The sequence below is a fragment of the Hevea brasiliensis genome, chromosome 15 (assembly GCF_030052815.1).
Source record: "Hevea brasiliensis isolate MT/VB/25A 57/8 chromosome 15, ASM3005281v1, whole genome shotgun sequence".
Taxonomy (NCBI): Eukaryota; Viridiplantae; Streptophyta; class Magnoliopsida; order Malpighiales; family Euphorbiaceae; genus Hevea; species Hevea brasiliensis.
The window spans coordinates 67,777,381-67,802,733 of NC_079507.1; the positions used below are offsets into that span (position 1 = coordinate 67,777,381).

General features: G+C 35.1%; 1 protein-coding gene across 1 annotated transcript; it reads right to left on the minus strand.

Moving 5' to 3' along the window:
* Positions 1–1,202: 1,202 nt before the first annotated feature.
* LOC110673475 (small ubiquitin-related modifier 1) lies at positions 1,203–23,740 on the minus strand. Its single transcript, XM_021836623.2, has 3 exons — positions 23,545–23,740; positions 1,547–1,696; positions 1,203–1,452 (listed from the first exon to the last, which is right to left on the minus strand). The coding sequence occupies exons 1-3, from the start codon at positions 23,623–23,625 to the stop codon at positions 1,387–1,389; spliced, it is 297 nt and encodes a 98-aa protein (XP_021692315.1). The 5' UTR covers positions 23,626–23,740; the 3' UTR covers positions 1,203–1,386.
* Between the last annotated feature and the right edge of the window lie 1,613 nt (positions 23,741–25,353).

The window sequence follows — 25,353 nt, forward strand, 5'->3', positions numbered from 1 at the left end:
AGAAAGTTAATTCTTGAACTTTTAAGTTTTTAGATATATATATATATATATATATATATATATATATATAAATAATTATGATTTATTATTTTGATGGACTAAAATTTTTTTAATTAAGGGTATAAATCATGAAATGAGATAAGTTAAAATTATGAAAACAATTGAACTTAAATATTAAAAGGGAAGAAAAAAAAAAGAGTTGAAATAAGTGTGCAGTATTAGTCTAATTCAGAGGTGGCATGAATCTACATAAGAACAATTATAATAAACTGTTTAAAAAAATTGTTTTGCCAAGGAGCGGTGACCACTGCTGGTCCCCAAGTTCCGCCGTTGACCATGTCGATCTGCGCTCCAGTTCACAATAGCTTTAATCTTCAAGGTCCCACTGTTGAAATATTGTGAAAATTTGAGAATTTTTTTGTTAAAAAATATTTTCTTCAAATCTGTATACTTGTTTGATTTTGTCATTTGATGTTGATTTGTTGACTTGTTGCTGTGGATTTTTTTTTATATAATTGTTGTAGAATTATTGAACTAATTTGTTGAATAATAAGTGGATTTTCGATTTATGCTTAATCATTAAATTTGTTTTCGTTCTTTACTTTTGTTGTGAGATTAGACAAAACGGTGGATGGAAGCTTGAATGTTGTAACAGAGGATAGAGAAACGGAGAATGGAGCAAAGTAGATGGAAGCTATCAGTTAGAAGAATATGAGCAAAAGAGTTAGAAGAATATGGAAGTAATATCTGAGGATGGGCAAAAAGGTCGCATTATCATATCTGATAAGAGCAAAATTAGAAAAAGAAAAATATTCCTGTTTCAAATTGAGACTGTTCAATGTATACGAAATGATAAACCCCTGTTGATCATATAAAGCATTCCATTGTTCATCTCCTGGTCTACAAAATACGACCAACTGAAGGATGCACTTGTAATTTACCCTATTAATTTTCCAAATCGTTTTCTTTCGATCTTCAATCTATATATTACATGTTTTTACCTAAATATAACAAATTATATTTTACAGATCACAACAAAGAAATAAATTTAAAATAGGACTTAGATTTTATAGACCACGGACTCAACCAAGGTCATATTTCTTTCCACTGGCAAAGATTGGCAAAAAATAAACTAATTTTCACCTGTTGTAACGGCGCAAGTAATAGTTTAAACTTTGCAAAAGGACAAAAGGAAAAAGCAATTGAAAGGCCTCAAGAAGCAAACAAGCTTTCATTAAAATTGTAAATTTAGAGAAAATGCTAAGCTCCACAAAATATCACAATGATATTTGGTAAATAAGGTGCAGAAACAATGGACATGGGCGACTGGTGAACAACCTACTCCACTCTTCTCACCATTAAATTAACACTCTACAAACTAATACATTAAGCAATAGAACCGCCTGTTTGGTGCAGCATTGCATCTATCTCGTCCCCATCCTCCATTTCCAACTGTAGCAACAAAATATTAGAAATAATAAACTTAAATAATAGTGTGCCCTACACAACTACTTACACAAATTGAAAGAGAGAAAGAGAGAGATACCTCATCTGGAGTCTGCTCCCCACGAAGCCGACGACCATCGAAGAGAAATGCAATAGAATTGAGCTCCACTGACTGACGATCACAATAAGCATTCATGAGCTTCTTCAGTTGAGTGCTTCTCTTAATCCTGAAGAATACTTCATTACCATCCTACAATATAAAGCCAAATTTCAGTTTAGTGCTTCTCTTAATCCCAAACATACTTCATTACCATCCTACAAAATAAAGCCAAATCAGCCTGTTCATCTCTAAAACACCATCAGATTTGCATCCATCATAAGTTAAAAAAAAAAAAATGTACATCTCATTCACAAAGAAATTCCTGTGAATAAGAATAAAGATAAACTATTTGATGTAGAACAAAGAGAAAGAACCAAGAATTAGGAAAAATCAATGACCAATCCTTGAGGAAAGAGAACTAATTCTTAACAATTTTATTAATCTCAATAATAATCATAGTCAAAGCTACTAAATAATAGAAAATTAGCTCAATGTATAGAGTTTACAACCCTAATCAAATTAGGAATAGAAATCTTAATGCAACTCTAATTAGGAATACTAAATAAGATAAATTAAGAAATAATAGACCTAATAATAATAAAAATCATAAACAATAAAAAAATCTTCAAATTTCCTAATTCTATAATAATTAAAATTCATAAATAAAATTTTAAGCTTCCTATTCTTCATTACCATTCTATGGTTAAGCTCAAAACACAACTAGGAGAGAATAGAGATCAGTGTAAATCGGTTAAAACACACCTTATTAATAGAGACATCATCACATAAACACAACTAGGCACAACAAAAAATCAATCAACTAAAAATAAGTGGACCTTCACAACTAGGAGAGACAAGAAATCGGTTAAAATCGAAAAACTAAACCATAACTGTTCTAATTCGATTTTTCGGCTTAAACAGTTCAATTCGTTTATTATTTTTAAGAATATTAGTTAATTAGGTTTGGTTCTGTTATTTTGCGAATAAACTAAAATAATCAAACCAAGCCTATATATTACACTAAAGTTACAACATTTTGTGTCTGCCTATAAAAACCCTTAGCTAGTTCTCACTGAGCAATGCCCACAAACCGATGCCCCCCTCTCACCTCTTCTCTCTTCTATCCCTCCCTCTCTATTGATGCTCAATTTCTTACTCTCCACTCTCAAGTTTCAATCTCTTTTCTGATCCTTAACTCAGCTTTCTTCAACCAATTCTAAAAGTGCCAAAATTTGCCAATATAGCCATCCTCTTGTTATGTGTCTTCGCGTAGGATCATGTCGTAGGACGGTGAGAGCTTTAACCTCTAAATTGTAATGAAGGTTGTTAGAGGGAGCTTGTAACCTCTTGAAAATATTATTACAGAAATTCTGCTTATTTTATTCATTCAACATGTTCTCCTTATATAGAGATTACATGGTCACATAAATGGAATAATATCCTAATTATAGCCAACATTCAAGGCTTAAATAAAGAGATTTACAACTCAACTCAACTCAACTAAGCCTTTATCCCAAAAATTTGGGGTCGGCTATATGGATTCGCTTTTTCCACTCTGAACGATTTTGGGTTAAATCCTCATAAATGTTTAATGCTTCTAAGTCATGTTGTACTACTCTCCTCCAAGTTAATTTAGGTCTACCCCTTTTTTTCTTTCTATCCTCTAACCTAATGTGCTCTACTTGTCTAACTGGAGCCTCCGTATGTCTACGCTTCACATGACCAAACCACCTCAATCTCCCTTCTCTCAACTTATCTTCAATTGGCACCACTCCTACCTTTTCTCTAATACTCTCATTACGGACTTTATCTAGTCTAGTATGACCACTCATCCACCTTAACATTCTCATCTCTGCAACTCTTATCTTAGATGCATACGACTCTTTCAGTGCCCAACACTCACTACCATATAACATAGCCGGTCGTATGGTCAGACGGTAAAATTTTCCTTTTAATTTATTGGGAATCTTACGATCACATAAAACTCCCGTGGCACGTCTCCACTTCAACCATCCGGCTTTAATCCTATGACTAACATCCTCCTCACATCCCCCATCTACTTGAAGAACTGAGCCTAGATATTTAAAGTGATTTCTTTGGGACAAGTCACTCCATTCAAACTAACTCCTTCCCTATCACCGCTTTGGTCTTCACTGAACTTGCAATGCATGTATTCTGTCTTTGTTCTACTTAACTTAAAACCCTTTGACTCTAGAGTACTTCTCCAAAGTTCTAGCTTCCTATTGACTCCTTCTCGTGTCTCATCTATCAGAACAATATCATCCGCAAACATCATGCACCAAGGAATACTCTCTTGTATATGTTTCGTCAGTTCATCTAAAACTAATGTAAAAAGGTAAGGGCTTATGGCTGATCCTTGGTGTAATCCAATTGAGATCGGAAAATCACTTGTGTCCCCTCCCACTGTGCGCACAATAGTAGTTGCTCCTTCATACATATCTTTCAATACTTGTATGTACCTAATAGATACCCTCTTTTGTTCTAACACATTCCATAAGACCTCTCTTGGAACACTATCATAAGCCTTCTCCAAATCAATAAAAACCATGTGTAGATCTTTCTTCACATCTCTATATTTCTCCATCAAGCTTCTAATGAGAAAGATTGCTTCCATAGTTGAACGACCGGGCATGAAACCAAATTGATTGAGAGAGATAGAAGTATCATGACGTAGTTGATGCTCCACAACTCTCTCCCACAACTTCATAGTATGGCTCATGAGTTTAATTCCCCTATAGTTTGAGCAACTCTGTATGTCTCCCTTATTTTTAAAAATAGGTACTAAAATACTCTTCCTCCATTCATTAGGCATTTTCTTTGAGTTTAGAATCTTATTAAATAATTTAGTTAACCATGCCACTCCCCTATCTCCCAAATACTTTCACACTTCAATTGGTATTTCATCGGGTCCACAGGCTTTACCCACTTTCATTCTCTTAAGTGCTTCCTTTACTTCTAAAGATCGAATCCTTCTAGTATAATTTACATTCTTTTCTATTGTTCTATAATCTATATTAACGCTATTACCATTTTGACTATTATTAAAGAGATCATTAAAATAATTTCTCCATCTTTCTTTAATGTCCTCATCTTTTACCAACACTTTTCCTTCTTTATCCTTAATGCACCTAACTTGATTGAGATCTTGACATTTCCTTTCTCTACTCCTTGCTAATCTATAAATATCTTTCTCCCCTTCTTTAGTTCCAAGTTTCTTATATAACTTTTCAAAGGCCTGTGCTCTTGCTTGACTAACTGCCTTTTTTGCTTCTTTCTTTGCTATCTTGTACTGTTCATATGCCTCATTATTATCACATTTAGGTAATTTCTTATACCATTCCCTTTTTCTCTTCACTGCCTTTTGTACTTCCTCATTCCACCACCATCTCTCTTTTGAGGGTGGTCCATGTCCTTTAGACTCTCCAAGTACTTTTCTAGCTACTTCTCTAATCTTTGATGCCATCTGTATCCACATATCATTGGCCTCCATATCTAGCTTCCATACTTCGGACTCGAGAAGCTCATTTTTGAACTTCACTTGCTTTACTCCTTTGAACTCCCACCACTTTGTTCGAGCTACACTATTTCTTCTAACCTTACTTGAATTGTTCCTAAACTTGACATCCAAGACCACCAACCTATGTTGACTTGTTAAAGCCTCTCTTGGAATGACCTTGCAATCCTTGTATAGAGCTCTATTTGTCTTCCTGGTTAAGAGGAAGTCGATTTGGCTTCTATGTTGCTCACTTTTGAAAGTCACTAAATGTGACTCTCTTTTTATAAAGTAGGTATTTGCTAGTATTAGGTCGTATGCCATAGCAAAATCCAGATGCTTTTCCCTTCTCATTTCGATCACAAAACCAAAACCTCCATGAACATTCTCATAACCTTGCCTATCACTTCCTACATGTCCATTCAAATCTCCACCAATGAAAACATTCTCTTCATTCGGTATGCTTTGCATTAAATCATCCATATCTTCCCAAAACCTTTGTTTACTCTCCTTTGTCTAGTCCTATTTGTGGGGCATAAGCACTAACTATATTTATTGTTTCTCCTTCTAGTACTAGCTTTACTAGTATAATTCTATCTCCTACTCTTTTCACATACTACTCTGCGTCTTTCAATGTTCTGTTTATGATTATACCCACTCCGTTCTTATTTCTCTCATTTCCTAGAAACCACGCTTTGTACCTGAATTACCCACTTCCTTACTTTTCTCTCCTACCCATTTAGTCTCCACGAATGCAAGCACTATTCCCCCTTCTCCTTTCCAAGGTATCCACAAGCTCCATCAATTTTCCTGTAAGTGATCCAACATTCCAAGTACCAACCCTGATCCTCCTCCTATCCTGCTCCTTCCTAATTGGTCTCCTTCTATGATATCTTCTATTGTTTTCTATATCTATCTTGTGTTCTGCTCCACTATTTGTTCTACTATCATCCTATGGACTAACTTCTTTACCCACACCCGCCCATGATGTGGGAACCCTTGCTCACTTAACACCACACCGTGGCGCGGCATGGCGTCGCTTCGTGAACGCCCTACACCCTTGCATATTTATCACTACACCCGGGCTCCGATGTAGCGCGTCGTTAGTAGAGGACGCCCCAACGTTTATATCATTTGAATCCATATCATAGGGTGTGACGAAATTTTTACGCTGGTTGTCACCTACCGCAACCCTCCTCCTTTATCCGGGCTTGGGACCGGCTAAGAGCAAACTACTTAGGCGGAGTTTAAATAAAGAGGTTACAATCAAAATAATATCTTAATAATTATAGCCAACATTGAAGGCTTAAATTAAAATATTACAATCAGAATAATATCGCAACTGGAATCCATATTTTTGCTAATAATTAGTTATTGTTGATTCCCCTTGATAATGTAATTTATTTGCTAATATTGTAATTTATTTGTTGCCATATTGTAATTTATTTGTTGCCATTTATATTGCCATTGACTTCCTTATCTTGTGGTCCACTCCTTGTATAACCCTTTCCTAAGAATGCATCCCTAATATTACTCCCCTCCTAGAGAAAGAGCAGGTTCTCAAACTCATAATTTGGATAAGCATGCAGAGATACCCCTGGTTTCTTAGGCTCGACTTGATTCTAGTATTCTACTGTATTGTAGTGATCATCTATCACCAGCCAGAATAATTTTTTGCATTGGTGCCCAAAGGAGTATGACAATTATACCACAACCCTTTAGGTAGCTTCTCTGCCATCTCTATTCGATTGAGTTTTTTTAACAAAGGAGGATACATTTCAGAACCAATTCCTAAATTCTTAGCGATGTGCCCAAAGGTGCTGAGAAGTGCAAGTCGCTGGTTCTAAGTCACGGTAGTATTCCTTTTGCTATCTCTAGAGTATTTGTAATGCCCTCACCGTAGGTAGTCCGTACATTCTACTGCTCCGACGACTAATGTCTATTCGGACAGTCAAAATGTCTGGAACTACATTTAAACCATAGTAAGGAGACCTAAATTGATGGAACAAATGTAAAGAAATTTTAATAAAAATATAGGAAATAATTTTGGGACCAAATTAAAGGTTTATTTAGGTAAAAATGACATTAGAGATGTTAAAAAAAAATTAGAGAAAATAAAATAAAATTCAGAGAATTTATTAATTGGTACAAAAAAAATAATAATAACCCGATGAGCACCACGAAGGGCATTTTGGTCATTTCACCTTCAGAGGTGAATTTTGACTAAAATATCAAATTAAAATTTCAGAGAATTAAAATAATTAAAATAAATTAAAATTATAAATTTATGAATTTGAATTAAGAAAAAGAAGAAGAGAAAAGAAAACAAAAGAAGAGAAAAAGGCTTATAAAATTTTAAAAATTAAAGTACAGCAAAAAAAAAAAAAAAAATATATATATATATATATATATATATATATATATATATATATATATATATATGACATTGTTATGGAAAGTCAATCACTATATTATTTCTCTGTATATTCTGTATTCTGTATTCCTATTTAGGATTTCTTCCTAATTAGTAGAACACAATTATAGGAATCAATTGTATATATATACCCATGTACAGATTAATTGAAATTAAGGAGAATCATCTCTTTCTACATGGTATCAGAGCAGTTCATCTATCTAGGGTGACTATTTGTTCTCACCACCCAGCTCAGGAGAGACCTTGGCCACCGACGGGCCGTTTCGACTCCGATCAATATCACCGGTGTCGCCTCAACCCCCTCATTCCACCACTATGTGTTGTTGCCTAATTCAGTACACCATTAAAGGACTTCTGAGGTTTGGCTCTCAGATCCTATTTCGTTATTTGCTTGATTTGTGATTTTGAGTTATTTTGCTGCTGTAAGCACTTTGGATTAGCGTTTCGGTCAGTTTTCTTTGTCTCAACAAATGGCAGACAATAAGAATGTTATTTCTAATGTGATTCCGGTGATGACTAAGATCACGGAACACAAACTTAATAGTTCGAATTACCTGAAGTGGAGTAAGACTGTTAGAATCTATTTGCGTAGCATTGATAAGGATGATCACCTTACTAAAGATCTACCTACGGATGATACACAACAAACTTGGCTAAGGAAGGATGCTCGGTTGTTTTTGCAGCTTCGAAACTCGATTCATAGTAAGGTAATTAGTTTAATTAATCACTGTGAATTTGTTAAGGAATTGATGGATTACTTAGATTTTCTGTATTCTGGTAAAGGAAATATCTCCCGTATTTATGATATTTGTAAGGCATTCTACCGTGCTGAGAAAGATGATAAGTCTCTCACGGCTTATTTTATGGATTTTAAACGGGTATATGAGGAACTCAATGTATTGTTGTCTTTTAGTCCTGATGTGAAAGTTCAGCAGGCCCAACGGGAGCAACTGGCTGTTATGAGTTTTCTTGCAGGCCTTCCTTCAAAGTATAAGACTGCTAAATCTCATATTCTCTCCAGTTCTGAGATTTTCTCTTTGCATGAAACGTTCACACGGGTCCTTCGTACAGAGAGTACCCAATCTTCACAGCCTGCCAGTAGTGCTCTTATTAGCCGTAATCCAAATAGACAACAGGGTAATAGAAGAGGAAGTAAAGGAGGAATTACAGGCAACATAAGTAATCAGCGTAATGGAGAGGCTAGTTCTAATAAGGACTTAAGAGGAGTCATTTGTTATTATTGCCATGAGCCTGGCCATACAAAATATAATTGTCCGCAACTTCAGAGGAAAAATTAGCGATCACAGATGGCATATATGGCAGCAGAAGATTCTACAATATCTTCCTCTGAGAAAACTATTTTGGTATCTGCAGAGGATCTTGCACAGTTTTCCCAGTATCAGGCATCTCTAAAGCCTACCAGTTCCCTTGTCACTGCGATCGCTGAGTCAGGTTAATCCACTACGTGCTTTATGTCTTCCTCATCCAAATGGGTTATTGATTCTGGTGCGACAGATCACATGATAGGTAATTCTAGTATTCTATCTGCTTTTCAGTCTAATCTCACTTCCTCTACTGTTACTTTAGCTGATGGTTCTCCTTCTTGTGTCATGGGTTCTGGAACTGTGAATCCTACTTTCTCAATTTCTTTGTCATCTGTTTTGTGTCTACCAAAATTCTCTTTTAATCTACTTTCTGTTAGTAAACTTACTCGTACCTTAAATTGTTCTGTTTCCTTTTTTCCTGATTAGTGTTTGTTTCAGGATCTTACGACGAAGCAGATTATTGGTAGAGGACGTGAGTCAAGTGGTCTCTACATTCTGGAAAATCATGTACCGCGGTCGCTTGTTTGCTCTAGTACCTTAACACCTCTTGAAGCTCATTGTAGATTAGGCCATCCTTCTTTGTCTACCATGAAGAAGTTGTGTCCTCAGTTTCAGTCTTTATTAGTACTAGAATGTGAGTCGTGTCAGTTTGCAAAACATCATTGTTTGCTTTCTGTGTCTAGAGTCAATTAACGGGCTTCATCCCCTTTTGAGTTAGTTCATTCTGATATTTAGGGTCCTTGTTCTGTTACTTCTAAAACTGGATTTCATTATTTTGTTACTTTTGTTGATGATTACTCTCGTGTTACCTGGTTATATTTAATGAAGAATCGTTCTAAATTGTTTTCTATCTTTTGTGCCTTTTGTAATGAAATCAAAACTCAATTTAATATTTCTGTCATATTAAGAAGTGACAATGCCAAAGAATACTTTTCAGCACAATTTCAGTCTTATATGACACAAAATGGCATTCTTCATCAGTCTTCCTGTGTGGATACCCCATCCCAAAATGGCGTGGCCGAAAGAAAAAATCAACATCTTCTTGAGGTAACTCGTGCTCTTCTTTTTCAGATGAAAGTTCCTAAACACTTTTGGGCGGATACAGTTTCTACGGCATATTTTTTTATCAATCGTGTGCCGTCTTCTGTCCTTAATGGGGATATTCCTTATACTGCTTTATTTCCTACAAAATCTTTATTTTCTATTGAACCCCGTATTTTTTATTATACCTGTTTTGTGCGTGATGTTCGTCCACAAGTTACTAAATTGGATTCAAAGTCTATCAAATGTGTCTTTCTTGGGCACTCCCGGCTGCAAAAAGGGTACTGCTACTTCTCTCCTACTCTTAATCGTTATCTTATTTCTGCAAATGTCACATTTTTTTAGTACACTCCATTTTTTCCTCAATCATCTGTATATGAGAGTCAGGGAGAGGAGGATGATCTCTTTATATATATATATTGTCCAACCAATGTCTAGTCCTCTCCCACAGCCTGTTCCTTCTGTCTCTAGACCTACTCGACCTCCCGTTGCTCATGTTTATTCCAGGAGATTGGAGATTCCTGACACAGATCCTCCACCAGCTACTTCGTTGGGAGATCCTGTACCTCATACTAATTCTGATCTAGACTTACCCATTGCTCTTCGTAAATGTAAACGTTCATGTATTTACCCTATCTCTTCTTTTGTTTTTTATAATCAATTATCTTCTTGTTCTCGGTATTTTGTTACTTCTTTAGACTCTGTTTCTATCCCTAATACTGTTTGTGAGGCACTATCTCATTCTGGCTGGTGTGCTGCTATGAAAGAGGATATGGAGGCTTTAGAAGCTAACGGTACATGGGAACTGTTGCCTTTGCCCACTGGCAAGAAAGCTATTGATTGCAAATGGGTATTTACAATAAAGGTAAATCCTGATGGTTCTGTGGCTAGGTTAAAAGCACGCTTTGTAGTAAAAGAATATGCTCAGACATATGGGGTTGATTACTCTAATATTTTTTCTCCTATTGCTAAACTTACTTCTGTTTGTTTGTTTATCTCTTTAACAGCTACATATGATTGGCCCTTGCACCAATTGGATATCAAGAATGCTTTCCTTCATGGTGATCTTCAGGAGGAGGTGTATATGGAGCAAACACCTGGGTTTGTTACTCAGGGGGAGTTGGATAAAGTTTGTAGACTTCGGAAGTCTCTTTACGGCTTGAAACAAAGTCCTAGGGCCTGGTTTGGGAGATTCAGTGAAGCAGTACAGGAATTTGATATGCAAAAGAGTAAGTGTGATTACTCAGTATTTTATAGGCAATCTGAGGCTGATCTAATTCTTCTGGTAGTCTATGTGGATGACATTGTCATCACTGGGAGTGACTTTGCTGGTATTTCATCTCTTAAAATCTTCCTCCAAACCCAGTTTCAAACCAAAGACCTGGGATTGTTAAGTATTTCTTGGGTATTGAAGTTATAAGAAGTAAGAAGGGTATTTTCTTGTCTCAAAGAAAATATGCCATCGACTTATTGACAGAGACAGAAAAATTAGGTGCTAAGCCTTGTAGTGCACCAATGACTCCAAATTTACAACTGTTAGCAGGGGATAGTAAGTTGTTTGAAGATCCAGAGAGATACATGAGATTGGTAGAAAAATTGAACTACCTTACAGTCACTCGTCCTGACATTGCTTATGCCGTTAGTGTGGTAAGTCAATTTAAGTCTTTCCCAACTGTTGCTCATTAGGAAGCCTTGGGACAAATCTTGTGTTATCTGAAGGGCACTCCAGGAAGAGGTTTGTTATATGGTAATCATGAGCATTTGAATGTTGAATGTTTTTCAGATGCCGACTGGGCTGGATCTAAAGTTGACAGAAGGTCAACTACTGGATATTGCGTTTTGTTGGAGAAAATTTGGTGTCTTAGAGAAGCAAGAAGCAGAGTGTAGTTTCTCGATCTAGTGCTGAATCCGAATACAAAACTATGGCACAATCAGTATGTGAGGTAATGTAGACATTTCAATTACTAGATGAGACAGATTTTAAGACCTCCCTGCCTGCAAAATTGTGGTGTGATAATCAAGCTGCTCTCCATATTGTTTCTAATCCGGTGTTTCATGAGTGGACCAAACATATTGAGATTGATTGTCACTTTGTTCGTGAAAAGATTCAACAACAGATCATCTCAACAGGACACATCAAAACTGGAGAGCAGTTAGGAGATATTTTCACAAAAGCTCTGAATAGAGCTAGGATTGGCTACATTTATAACAAGTTGGACATGATTAACATCTATGCTCCAACTTGAGGGGGAGTGTTATGGAAAGTCAATCACTATATTATTTCTCTGTATATTTTGTATTATGTATTCCTATTTAGGATTTCTTATTTAAGATTTCTTCCTAATTAGTAGAACACAATTATAGGAATCAATTGTATATATATACCCATGTACAGATTAATTGAAATTAAGGAGAATCATCTCTTTCTACAGACATAAAAGACAAATCCCACCAACCATCTTCTCCACTTCTTCTCTCTCACTCTTGGTTGGCACTCTTGGTTCCTCCATCCACCATTTTTGCTCAAGCTTTGAGCTTGATTCTTCCCTCACTCACTCATCAAAACCTTTAGCCCTCTTTATTAAAAATCATATCCACACCATAAGGAAGCTATTGGTAGCCATTAGAAGAAGGGAACTTGAAGTTTGCAACCTGGGTAACAAAGGTAAGTGCAAGATACCACTCCCTTTCTTCTTTAAATCTTGTAAGAATGATAAGATGAGTGAGTATCACATGAAAATGAAAACAAATGATAAGAAAATGAAATTCCCTAATTTCGGCAGCCATGGAACCCTTGGGGTTTGATGCTTTTAAATGATGAAAATGGGTTCCATGAGGATTGTTTGATAAGTTGATATGATTAGGAGTTGAATGTGTTGTGTTTGTGCAAATTGGATATTTGAAATTAGGGTTTGTCTACATTATTTGAGGATTTTGTGAAATTGTTAGAAATTGACTTGGTTGATTTGAGATTGTTGCTTATAGAAGTGCTATGCTTTTAAATGATGAAAATGGGTTCCATGAGGATTGTTTGATAAGTTGATATGATTAGGAGTTGAATGTGTTGTGTTTGTGCAAATTGGATATTTGAAATTAGGGTTTGTGTACATTATTTGAGGATTTTGTAAAATTGTTGGAAATTGACTTGGTTGATTTGAGATTGTTGCTTATAGGAGTGCTATGCATGCCAATTGAAGTAAGGAAGATGGAGGAAATTGAAAATTGGGAGTGCTTGTTTTCTACAGGTTTGGGATTCAATGAGTCCAGCATGAGTTTTGAACCATAACTAAAATTATGTGACTCCAATTGGTATGAGGCCAATTAGAAGTGAAACTAGATCCAAAATAGCCCATTTTTCATGAAGAAACCATGCCCAAATTATATCCAAAACTTAACCTAAACACTACCCAAATCCGGATGACCCTACACAAAACCCAGAAAATGACCAAATGAACAGTACATATTCATTTGGTCATAACTCCTTCTATATTGGTCCAAATGACCTGAATTTGATACCAATGAAAAGCTTAGATATAAGGCTACAATTTTCATGAAGACCACTGAACCCAGAAATGCCAAAAACAAATCTAAATTGCTGGCCCAAGTAGGGTCACAAAACTGCCCAGAAACTGCTGGACATAAACTTACCTGACCAGTTTTGGCAAATTGGTCATAACTTGGTCTACAAGAACTCAAATGTAATGAAACCAGTGGCAAAATGTCCACAAGACACAGACCTACAAAATTGATATTTTGACTAAAACCCAGAAATCAAGAAAACTAGGTCAAATAGTTAGAACAAGTCACTGTATCAAAACCTGGAATCTGACCAAACTTCACTTGACCCCATAACAGTCTTTTAGTCATAACTCCCACTAGAAAAATCAAATTGGGATGAGTCATACCTTTCCAGAAACCTAAGGAACAGGGGCTCCAACTTTGTTTTAGGAACCTTCCTCAAATTATGAATTTAAGAACCTCAAAAAGTGACCTGCAGTCACTGAACTGAACTAAACTCCTATTCGTACAGGGTACATGAGTCCAGGTCAGTTAATTGGCCATAAATAATTCCACAGAACTTGAAAAATTGTGATTAAAAATTCTAAGTGACCACAAGACATAGGGCAATAATTTCTATGAAGATCACTATGCCTAAAAGTGACTGCAACATGTTCCATTAATTAGGTAAAGTTTAAGTCCAAAAGCTATCTAGTTAAGGAACCAGAATATGAAAATGAATCAATTATGGTTATCCGACCATAACTTGAGTTTTAAAAATCAAATTGACATGATTCAAAAGGAAAAATAAAGACAAGACATAGAAGAACAACTTCCATAAAGGAAGTGTGGCCAAAAGTGGCTACAAACTGATCAAATGGATAGGTAAAAGTAAGATACAAAAAAAAAAAAAATTGAACCTAAAAAAAAGTTCTTGAAATAAATTATTGACTTATCCCTAATAAGTCAATATCTATCAAATCACATAAAATAGTTATGTGGGACCCATTTTTCCACAATACATGGACATATAAATTCTGTTAGATAATTATTAATAATTAATTGCCCATAGTAAATCTAGGCTTATATTTATATAGTTAGATCAATTGGTATACCAATTAGGGACTACAGATAGCAGTACTACCCACAGAGAAAATCATAAACTGACAATATATGTCTGATATGATTGTTCTACAGGCTATATGCCTACTTATTGGCCATTGTGCCTAACTTTATTTCTGGCTTTACAAGCCTGACAGCTGGCCTCGTGCCTGACAGATGTATACAGGGTAGACATATGGCTGTCTAACCTGTATGCTCTCGTGTATCCATCGTTATAGTTTGTTATAGGTTACTTGGGCACAAAGATACACCGATATGACATGAAATACACTGATATGACATAAAATACACTGATATGATTCCAAAGACTCTAATATGAGTTTAAAAAGCCAGAGAATGAAATTAATACATAGAAAAGATTCTGATAATTAATTTATTTTTAAAGTACAGAAAAGTAATAAATGACTTAGACTATATAAGAAATGAACAGAAAAAATACTATTAAATTTAATTGTTCTCAAAGTGTAGAAAATTTATAAATGTCTTAGAATTGATGACAAATTCACTGATATGAGTTTAAGGAGACTGAAAATGAAATATATGCATAGATAAGATCCTAAAAAAAATATATTGATTCCAAAGTGCTATAAAATATGCAATTGACCTAAAATTATGAAATTACATATATTATGGTCATTTTAAATCATTTAGTTATTCTGCTTTAAGATTATGCACCACTAAGAAATTTGCTTAGCGTGTTGGGTTTTCCATCGCATAGGTATTGGAGACCAGATCCACTAGACACAGCAGCAGCTATCACAGTGGTGTATCGACTACACGCTGACCAGATCTGCTACAGCTCAGTGTCCACCTCAGCAGTGTTTTATTTTGGTAGGGCTCATGTAACGAGGATTTTGCATTTTGTATCATGTACAGTCTAATGTATATTAAGTTTGAACTCTGTAATAAATTGTAATTATATTTTCAGACTGTAAATGTATGTATATAAATTCCCATATGAATGAATGAATGAAAGTATATTCACTTGAAATTGTATGAGTAAGAAAAGATCTGTTATATAACAAGATGAATAGATATGAAATTGTTTTTAACAGGTAGCCAGTGGAACCCGCCAGATATTAATAAAACAGAGGGGACTCTGTCCGAGTTTCCACAAAAATAAATTGTGATATAAAAAAAAAAAAAAATTCACAGGTTTTCTATTAAGTTAAAAAATTAACAATGTACATGACAGGATAAAATAGGGTTCTCCGGCACCGAATGTGGCACTCATCGCTCGACTACACTGTAGACGGGTGAGGGGCGTCACAGTATTCCAGTTGTTGTCGTTTCTCAGAAGCTCAAGCGAGATTCATAATTGTTGCTAAGTTGGGTGGGTTCTACAATTCAACATCCATTCGAATTGTGTTAGTCAATCCAGTAGTGAAGAGATTTACCTGTTGATCAGGGCGAACAAGCTCTGGCTAAAGTGATTGGAACTAGCACCAGTATTCCTCCACAGTAGTGGTCTGTTTTAAATTCACCAATTCGCCCAAGGAAGTGCTTTGCAACGGCAAACCAAAGCATAAATTATAGTAGTTTTTGAAGGTATTCCAATTCATCCCAAACTCTTTTTGTTCCAATCGGTAGATCCATAATTGAGCTTCCCCAATGAAGTGAAATGCCACCAATCCCACCTTATCAATTTCTATTGTCTGCTGGTTGTAGAAAATTTGTTCACATCGATTGAGCCATCCCAAAGGGTCCTCGAACCCATCAAAGGAGGGAAAATCCAATTTGGTGTAGCATGGAATTATTAGTGCTCCTTGTTGTCCTTCAGAACTTTCCTCAGTACGGTTCAAAAAATTGGCCTGACTGTTGCTACTTGATCCCCCTTCTAGTCCTGGGTTGGGTTTCTTATTGGTGCTTTTGAAGGATTCCATTAATCGGCAAGACAAATCCTCAATCCGGATTTCTATTTGTGTATTTGATTCTTGTATTTTTCTAAACTTTCATGTATGTCCTACATGAAGGTCTCAACCTTATTCTGGCAAGTTGAATCGCCCATGACACCCTGCTCCGATACCAAGTTGTTATGAGTCTTAGTGTAGGATCAAGTCACGAGTCGTTGAACATGGTAGTCTCCTTCAATGTTGGATGGGTTCCACTTGCTAGTGTTTCGAACTTTCTTTCACTATGGTGAACTGCAACAAATCTCATTGGAGGGAGCTCTAACCCTAGAATTGTAATGAAGCTCGTTAAAGGGAGCTTGTAACCTCTTGACAATGTTGTTAAAGAAAATCTGTTTATTTTATTCATTCAACATGTTCTCCTTGTATAGAAATTACATGGTCACATAGGAATAATCTCCTAATTATAAGACATAAATCAAGAGATTATAATCAAAATAATATCTTAATAATTATAGCCAGCATTGAAGGCATAAATCAAGGGATTAAAATCAGAATAATATCACAATTTGAATCTATATTTTTGCTAATAATTAGCTATTGTTGATTCCCCTTGATGTTTATTATGGAAAATCAATCACCATATTATTTCTCTGTATATTATGTATTCTGTATTCCTATTTAGGATTTTTTATTTAGGATTTTTTCCTAATTAGTAGAACATAATTATAGAAATCAATTGTATATATATACCCATGTACAAATTAATTGAAATTAAGGAGACTCATCTCTTTTTACATGGTATCAGAGCAAGTCATCTATCTAGGGTGACTATTTGTTCTCACCACCCAGCTCAGGAGAGACCTTGGCTACCCACCGGCCGTTGCGACTCCGATCAACATTGCCGGCGTCGCCTCAACCCCTTCATTCCACCACTGTGCGCTGTTGCCTGATCCAGTACACCATTAAAGGACTTATGAGGTTTGGCTCTCAGATCCCATTTCGGTATTTGCTTGATTTATGATTTTGAGTTATTTTGCTGCTGTAAGCACTTTGGATTAGCATTTCGATTAGTTTTCTTTGTCTCAACAAATGACAGACAATAAGAATGTTATTTCTTATGTGATTTCGGTGATGACTAAGATCATGGAACACAAACTTAATGGTTCGAATTACCTGGAGTGGAGGAAGACTGTTAGGGTCTATTTGTGCAGCATTGATAAAGATGATCACCTCACTAAAGATCTACCTACTGATGATACACGACAAACTTGGCTAAGGGAGAATGCTCGGTTGTTTTTGCAGTTTCGGAACTCAATTCACAGTGAGTAATTAGTTTAATTAATCACTGTGAATTTATTAAGGAATTGATGGATTAGTTAGATTTTCTATATTCTGGTAAAGGGAATATCTCATGTATTTATGATGTTTGTAAGGCATTCTGCCATGCTGAAAAAGAGGATAAGTCTCTCATGGCTTATTTTATGGATTTTAAATGGGTATATAAGGAACTTAATGTATTATTGCCTTTTAGTTCTGATGTGAAAGTTCAGCAGGCCCAACGGGAGCAACTGGCTGTTATGAGTTTTCTTGCAGGCTTTCCTTCAGAGTATGAGACTGCTAAATCTTAGATTCTCTTCAATTCTGAGATTTCCTCTTTGCATGAAACGTTCACACGGGTCCTTCGTACAGAGAGTACCCAATCTTCACAGCCTGCCAGTAGTGCTCTTATTAGCCGTAATCCAAATGGACAACAGGAATAGAAGAGGAAGTAGAGAAGTAATCACAGGCAACAGAAGTAATCAGCTTAATGAAGAGGCTAGTTCTAATCAGGACTCAAGAGGAGTCATTTGTTATTATTGCCATGAGCCTGGCCATACAAAATATAATTGTTCGCAACTTCAGAGGAAAAATCAGCGATCACATATGGCAAATATGGCAGCAGAGGATTCTACAGTATCTTCCTCTGAGATAATTGTTTTGGTATCTGCAGAGGATTTTGCACAGTTTTCTCAATCTCAGATATCTCTAAAGCCTACCAGTTCCCTTGTCACTGCGATCGCTAAGTCAGGTAAATCCACCACATGCTTTGTGTCTTCCTCATCCAAATGGGTTATTGATTCCGGTGCGATAGATCACATGACAGATAATTCTAGTCTTCTATCTGCTTTTCAGTCTAATCTCACTTCCTCTACTGTTACTTTAGCTAATGGTTCTCTTTCTTGTGTCATGAGTTCTGAAACTGCGAACCCGACTTCGTCAATTTCTTTGTCATCTGTTTTGTGTCTACCAAAATTCTCTTTTAATCTACTTTTTGTTAGTAAACTTACTCGTACCTGAAATTGTTCTGTTTCCTTTTTTCCTGACCAGTGTTTATTTCAGGATCTTACGACGAAGCAGATTATTGGTAAAGGACGTGAGTCAAGTGGTCTCTACATTCTGAAAAATCATGTACTGCGGTCGCTTGTTTGCTCCAGTACTTTAACAACTTTTGAAGCTCATTGTAGATTGGGTCATTCTTCTTTGTCTACCATGAAGAAACTGTGTCCTCAGTTTCAGTCTTTATCAGTACTAGAATGTGAGTCGTGTCAGTTTGCAAAACATCATTGTTTGCCTTCTATGCCTAGAATCAATAAACGGGCTTCATCCCCTTTAGAGTTAGTTCATTCTGATGTTTGGAGTCCTTGTTTTGTTACTTCTAAAACTGGATTTCGTTATTTTGTTACTTTTGTTGATGATTAATCTTGTGTTATCTGGTTATATTTAATGAAGAATCATTCTGAGTTATTTTCTATCTTTTGTGCTTTTTGTAATGAAATCAAAACTCAATTTAATATTTCTGTGCGCATATTAAGAAGTGACAATACCAAAGAATACTTTTCAGCATAATTTCAGTCTTATATGACACAAAATGGCATTCTTCATCAGTCTTCCTGTGTGGATACCCATCCCAAAATAGAGTGGTCGAAAGAAAAAATCGGCATCTTTTTGAAATAACTCAGTGCTCTTCTTTTTCAGATGAAAGTTCCTAAACACTTTTGGGCGGATGCAGTTTCTACAGCATGTTTTTTGATCAATCGTATACCGTCTTCTGTCCTTAATGGGAATTTTCCTTATACTGCTTTGTTTCCTACAAAATCTTTGTTCCCTGTTGAACCCTGTATTTTTTGTTGTACCTGTTTTGTGCGTGATGTTCATCCACAGGTTACTAAATTGGATCCAAAGTCTCTCAAATGTGTCTTCCTTGGGTACTCTCGGCTTCAAAAAGGGTACCGCTATTTCTCTCATACTCTTAATCGTTATCTTGTTTCTGCAGAAGTCATATTTTTTGAGTCCACTCCATTTTTTTCTCAACCATCTGTGTATGAGAGTCAAGGGGAGGAAGATGATCTCTTAATATATACTGTCCAACCAATGTCTAGTCCTCTCCCACAGCCTGTTCCTTCTGTCTCTAGACCTACTCGATCTCCCGTTGTTCATGTTTATTCCAGGAGATTGGAGATTCCTGACTCAGATCCTCCACCAACTATTTCGTTGGGAGATCCTGTACCTCATACTGATCATGATTCTGATCTAGACTTATCCATTGCTCTTCGTAATGGTAAACGTTCATGTACTTACCCTATCTCTTCTTTTGTTTCTTATAATCAATTGTCTTATTGTTCTCAGTGTTTTGTTACTTCTTTAGACTCTGTTCCTATCCCTAATACTGTTGGTGAGGCACTGTCTCATCCTGGCTGGTGTGTTGCTATGAAAGAGGAAATGGAGGCTTTAGATGGTAATGGTACATGGGAACTGTTGCCTTTACCCAATGGTAAGAAAGCTATTGGTTGCAAATGGGTATGTACAGTAAAGGTAAATCCTGATGGTTCTGTGGCTAAGTTAAAAGCACGCCTTGTAGCAAAAAGATATGCTCAGACATATGGGGTTGATTACTCTGACACTTTTTCTCCTGTAACTAAACTTACTTATGTTCGCTTGTTTATCTCTTTAACAGCTACATATGATTGGCCCCTACACCAATTGGATATCAAGAATGCTTTCCTTCATGGTGATCTTCAGGAGAAGGTGTATATGGAGCAACCACCTAGGTTTGTTGCTCAAAGAGAGTTGAGTAAAGTTTGTAGGTTTTGGAAGTCTCTTTATGGCTTGAAACAAAGTCCTAGGGCCTAGTTTGGGAGATTCAGTGAAGCAATACAGGAATTTGGTATGCAAAAGAGTAAGTGTGATCACTCAGTATTTTATAAGCAATCTAAGGTTGGTCTAATTCTCCTCGAAGTCTATGTGGATGACATTGTTATCACTGGGAGTGACTCTGTAGGTATTTCATCTCTTAAAACCTTCCTTCAAACCCAGTTTCAGACTAAAGACTTGAGATTATTAAAGTATTTCTTGAGTATTGAAGTTATGAAAAGTAAGAAGGGTATTTTCTTATCTCAAAGAAAATATGTCCTCGATCTATTGACAGGGACAGGAAAATTAGGTGCTAAGCCTTGTAGTGCACCAATAACTCCAAATTTATAACTGTTAGCAGGAGATAGTGAGTTGTTTGAAGATCCAGAGAGATACAGGAAATTGGTAAGAAAATTGAACTACCTTACAGTCACTCGTCCTGACATTGCTTATGCCGTTAGTGTAGTAAGTCAATTTATGTCTTCCTTAACTGTTGCTCATTGGGAAGCCTTAGGACAAATCTTGTGTTTTCTGAAGGGCACTCCAGAAAGAGATTTGTTATATGGTAATCATGGGCATTTGAATGTTGAATATTTTTCAAATACCGACTGGGCTGGATCTAAGGTTGACAGGAGGTCAACTACTAGATATTGCGTTTTTGTTGGAGGAATTTAGTGTCTTGGAGAAGTAAGAAGTAGAGTGTAGTTTCTCGATCTAGTGCTGAATCCGAATACAGAGCCATGGCACAATCAGTATGTGAGGTAATATGGATACTTCAATTACTAGATGAGACAGGTTTTAAGACCTCCCTGCCTGCGAAATTGTGGTGTAATAATCAAGTTGTTCTTCATATTGCTTCTAATCCGGTGTTTCATGAGTGAACCAAACATATTCAGATTGATTGTCACTTTGTTCGTGAAAAGATTCAACAACAGATCATCTCAACAGGACACATCAAAACTGGAGAGCAGTTAAGAGATATTTTTACAAAAGTTCTGAATGGAGCTAGGATTGACAACATCTGCAACAAGTTGGGCATGATTAACATCTATGCTCCAACTTGAGGGGAAGTGTTATGGAAAGTCAATCACTATATTATTTCTCTATATATTCTGTATTTTGCATTCCTATTTAGGATTTCTTCCTAATTAGTAGAACATAATTATAGAAATCAATTGTATATATATATCCATATACAAATTAATTAAAATTAAGGAGAATCATCTCTTTCTACAATGTTATAATTTATTTGCTAATATTGTAATTTATTTGTTGCCATTTTCATTTCCATTGACTTCCTTGTCTTGTAGTCCTCTCCTTGTATAACCTTTTCCTATGAATGCATCCCTAACACCTCCTCACTCTTCCTTGCAGTGCATTGGAGTTCTGCTGTTCTCAACATCCCAAAATCTAAAGGCGTCGCCATCCTTCTCCTTTATTCCATTCATAGTGATGAAAGCTATTGCCAATAACCCCTCTGGATGAGTCGCTTCAACAGCAAATGGAGGAGAGGAAGAAAGTTGCAACCCATAAATCTTCCAATTTCCCATCTTTAGCCATGCATATGAGAAAATTTGGGTATGTTTTGATTTTGAATCATATTGGTTGTTTCATGGCTGAACCCTAGAACTTGTAGTTTTAAAATTCTTTTTGTTTGTTGCAATTTTATTCTTTGTGTTTTCTCTTGTAGGTTAAACAAACTTCATGAGCATGTTCTAAACACCTAAGGATATTATCATGTTTGAATTAAATTGATAAAATAATTGCCTTTTAGTTTGGTGCAGCTTACTTATCAATTGAAAGATGTCCCTTTTGTTCTGTTGTGGAATGTCAGAGAATGCTTACAATAGATCCTTCAATCTGCTCCAAAACTTTCTTGCTTTTAGGCAAGCTCTTCTTTCACTTCTTTTTTGCGTTATTTCAAGCAATGGCTAACAATTGCTCTAGATTTTCCACTTTGATTTACCATTCATTTGCTTTAGCTTTAATGTTTAGTATAATTCTGAATCTGTGCATGTTTATCAGTTGTGAGTATGTGACCTTTCCTTTGAGCTTGTGTGAAACTGTGTTGTAAAATTGTGTTGAAAAATATTTTGCATACGGAGATTATTGATAGGCATCAAGTTCTCTGCAAAAATGGAGGCTGACAACAAGGCCAAATAAGCTCAATAAAGAATAGCTCAAATGTGGTGCATATATGCCCAAAATCGAAAAATGAAACCAAACAGAATTAATCTTTTTGGTTTATATATCTTTGCATTTTGATTATTCAGTTAGTTCAGTTCAATTTAGAATCGAGCCAACCGTTCGTGCACTCCCATTCACAACTAATACCATCACTTTAATGGAATTTAATATTAGTCATTCTAATCCCCACAAATTATTTAAACCAACAAAATCAATCTAAATCAGAAGTTAACATCAAAATCAATGTTGCTCAAATGCATTAGAAAAAAAAAATACAAAACATCACAACTGACATACAATGAACATGAGAAGAATTCAACACCTCGTACCCAGCATCCTTGAAATGGAGTAACTATGCAAAAAACTCCAATTTCCTGACTTCTATTTCACTAATATTCTATATTCTAGCCCTAGAAAACATGAAAATGATGAAACACAAAAAGGATAACCATAAGAATGGAATAGTGGCAGACTGCATAAATAAAGAGCACACAAAACAAAACACTTAAGAACCATACACCTTAATGTTATCTATAATTTTACACAGGAACCATCATGGTTCATGCCCCAAAAGCCGAGTCTTAGCCACCATCGAAGTAGCTATAGTCCGAGCTTATCCCAAAGTCAGTAAGTACGCGTCACAGCAAAGACCTTTAGGAATATATAATAAAAAAGGACATTATTGTCGGAATAAACAGGACTTCATAGACGAAATCATAAGCCCCTAGTAAAAATTTCAAGTTGAATACTCAATTTAAAATCCTAAAGAAAATGGGATTGGGTAATAAAACAGAAACCCAGAAATAATTCTTACCCAAACCTAACAAAACCTAAACATAAAAAACCATGCATACCTGGCCCTTGACCTTGAGGTTGATATGAGCTGATTGATCGGCTGGCTTCTTGTCCTCCTCCTGATTGGTCAGTCCAGACATTTTTAATTTCGTCACAGCTCTTAATTTCCAGGTGATGAGAATGCCGCCACTAGTTTACAGTGCCTCTCTCTCTCTCTCTCTTTCTCTCTCTTTCTCGCCCCGCTCTCCATTTTGAATTGAAGAGAATCAGGATATGGGTATGCACAAGGGCATTGACGGCTAGGATCGCTTATTCTAAATATCCAACGGATGGTATTGCATTACGCATCAAACATGTCACTCTTATTTAATGCGAAAAAGTCTAAATAAATCCCTAAATTTTTTCGATTAAATAAAAATAATAAATTTTGTTTTCAATTAAACCGTAACTTTTTAATTAATTTCAAATTAGTCTTATTTTAATACAGTATCATATAACAAGCGTTTATCCTCATTATTGGACTATGTGTATTTATCTACTAATAAAAAAAATTATAATATTATATTTTTAATAATAATTTTTTTAATTTTTAAAATTAAAAATTAATTAATATTTTAATTAAAATAAGATTAAAAATACAAAAACCTAAATACAACAAATCCAGAAACTAATCCAGAAAAAAAAAAAAAAAAAACAAATCCAGAAACTAATCCATGCTTTAATGCAAAAATCAAAAACATGTAAGAACATTCAAAGAACTCTTGAAAAATCGATGAACCCATCTCCATCATCGAATTCTACAATCATCTTTTGCAGCTCCTTCTTTTTGTACTGGAAGCCAAGGCTGGACACGATATAGCCACACACAATCATCTTCAATCCTGCTAGATTTGCCCAACTATGTAGTTCTTAAAATTTGGGTGAAAACATGAAAATATGAAGATGCCCAACAGTGGGTAATTCACTGATTTGCCCAACTGGTAATTATCAAACATGAAAATATGAAGATGCCCAACTTTCATCTTCGGGGACATTTGAAAGAAAAGTTGGGTTTCCAAAAAATACGGCGTAATTGAAAAAAAATTAAATCTTTTTAAAAATTCAATTTAAATGTTAAAATATTGATAAAAATAGCTAAATTTCTTAAAATGGTTAAAATTTTATTTAATTTTGATTAATAGAATTTTAAATTTTATTTTTTCAACTCATTTATAGGTACTATTAAAAATTTAATATTATCATGATTCTCTAATTGAGTAGAGAGGGAATGAATGGCTAAAATCATTCAATTTGATAAAATAATTAATCATTTTAATGTATTATAAATGTTAAAAATAAAGTTTGAAAGTAATTAATCATAATAATAATATTGAATGAGCCAGAAAAGTGAAGTAAAAAAAATATAAAAAATTTAGATAAAATGAAATAAATTTTTAAAATTTTAAAAATATTTGAATGAAATTTTTATGCATTTAAAAATGTTTACCTATTCTACTAAAATTAAAAGAACGGATTAAAATTGTTAAAATGTAATAAGATTTGACTTTTTTGATAAAAGCCAAAAATAAGAGGGAAAATGGGAATATCTATGTGATCCAAAGAGAATGGAAGATTTTATTATTATTATTATTGTTATTATTATTATTATTATTATTTGATGGAAACTGCTTTTAAGTATATTAAATTGGAGATTGGAGATGCAGAAAGTTGTGAAAAGTTTGTTCTCCTGGGTTTCGTGGATTTTTTTATATTTATATTTTTAATTTTTATCTAAAATTATATAATTATTTTTAAATTTTAAAAATATAAAACTAATATTTTATTATTAAAAAATAAAATAAATATTTTTTTTATCAAAGACAAATTTA

What these genes read in the sequence shown, in the direction of transcription:
- LOC110673475 (XM_021836623.2), bottom strand. Translation starts at nt 23,625, where the DNA reads ATGTCTGGACTGACCAATCAGGAGGAGGACAAGAAGCCAGCCGATCAA. An exon ending in ACCTCAAGGTCAAGGGCCAG is followed by an intron (nt 1,697 to 23,544) that starts GTATGCATGGTT and finishes TTTATATTGTAG; the next exon opens with GATGGTAATGAAGTATTCTT. An exon ending in GGGAGCAGACTCCAGATGAG is followed by an intron (nt 1,453 to 1,546) that starts GTATCTCTCTCT and finishes TTGTTGCTACAG; the next exon opens with TTGGAAATGGAGGATGGGGA.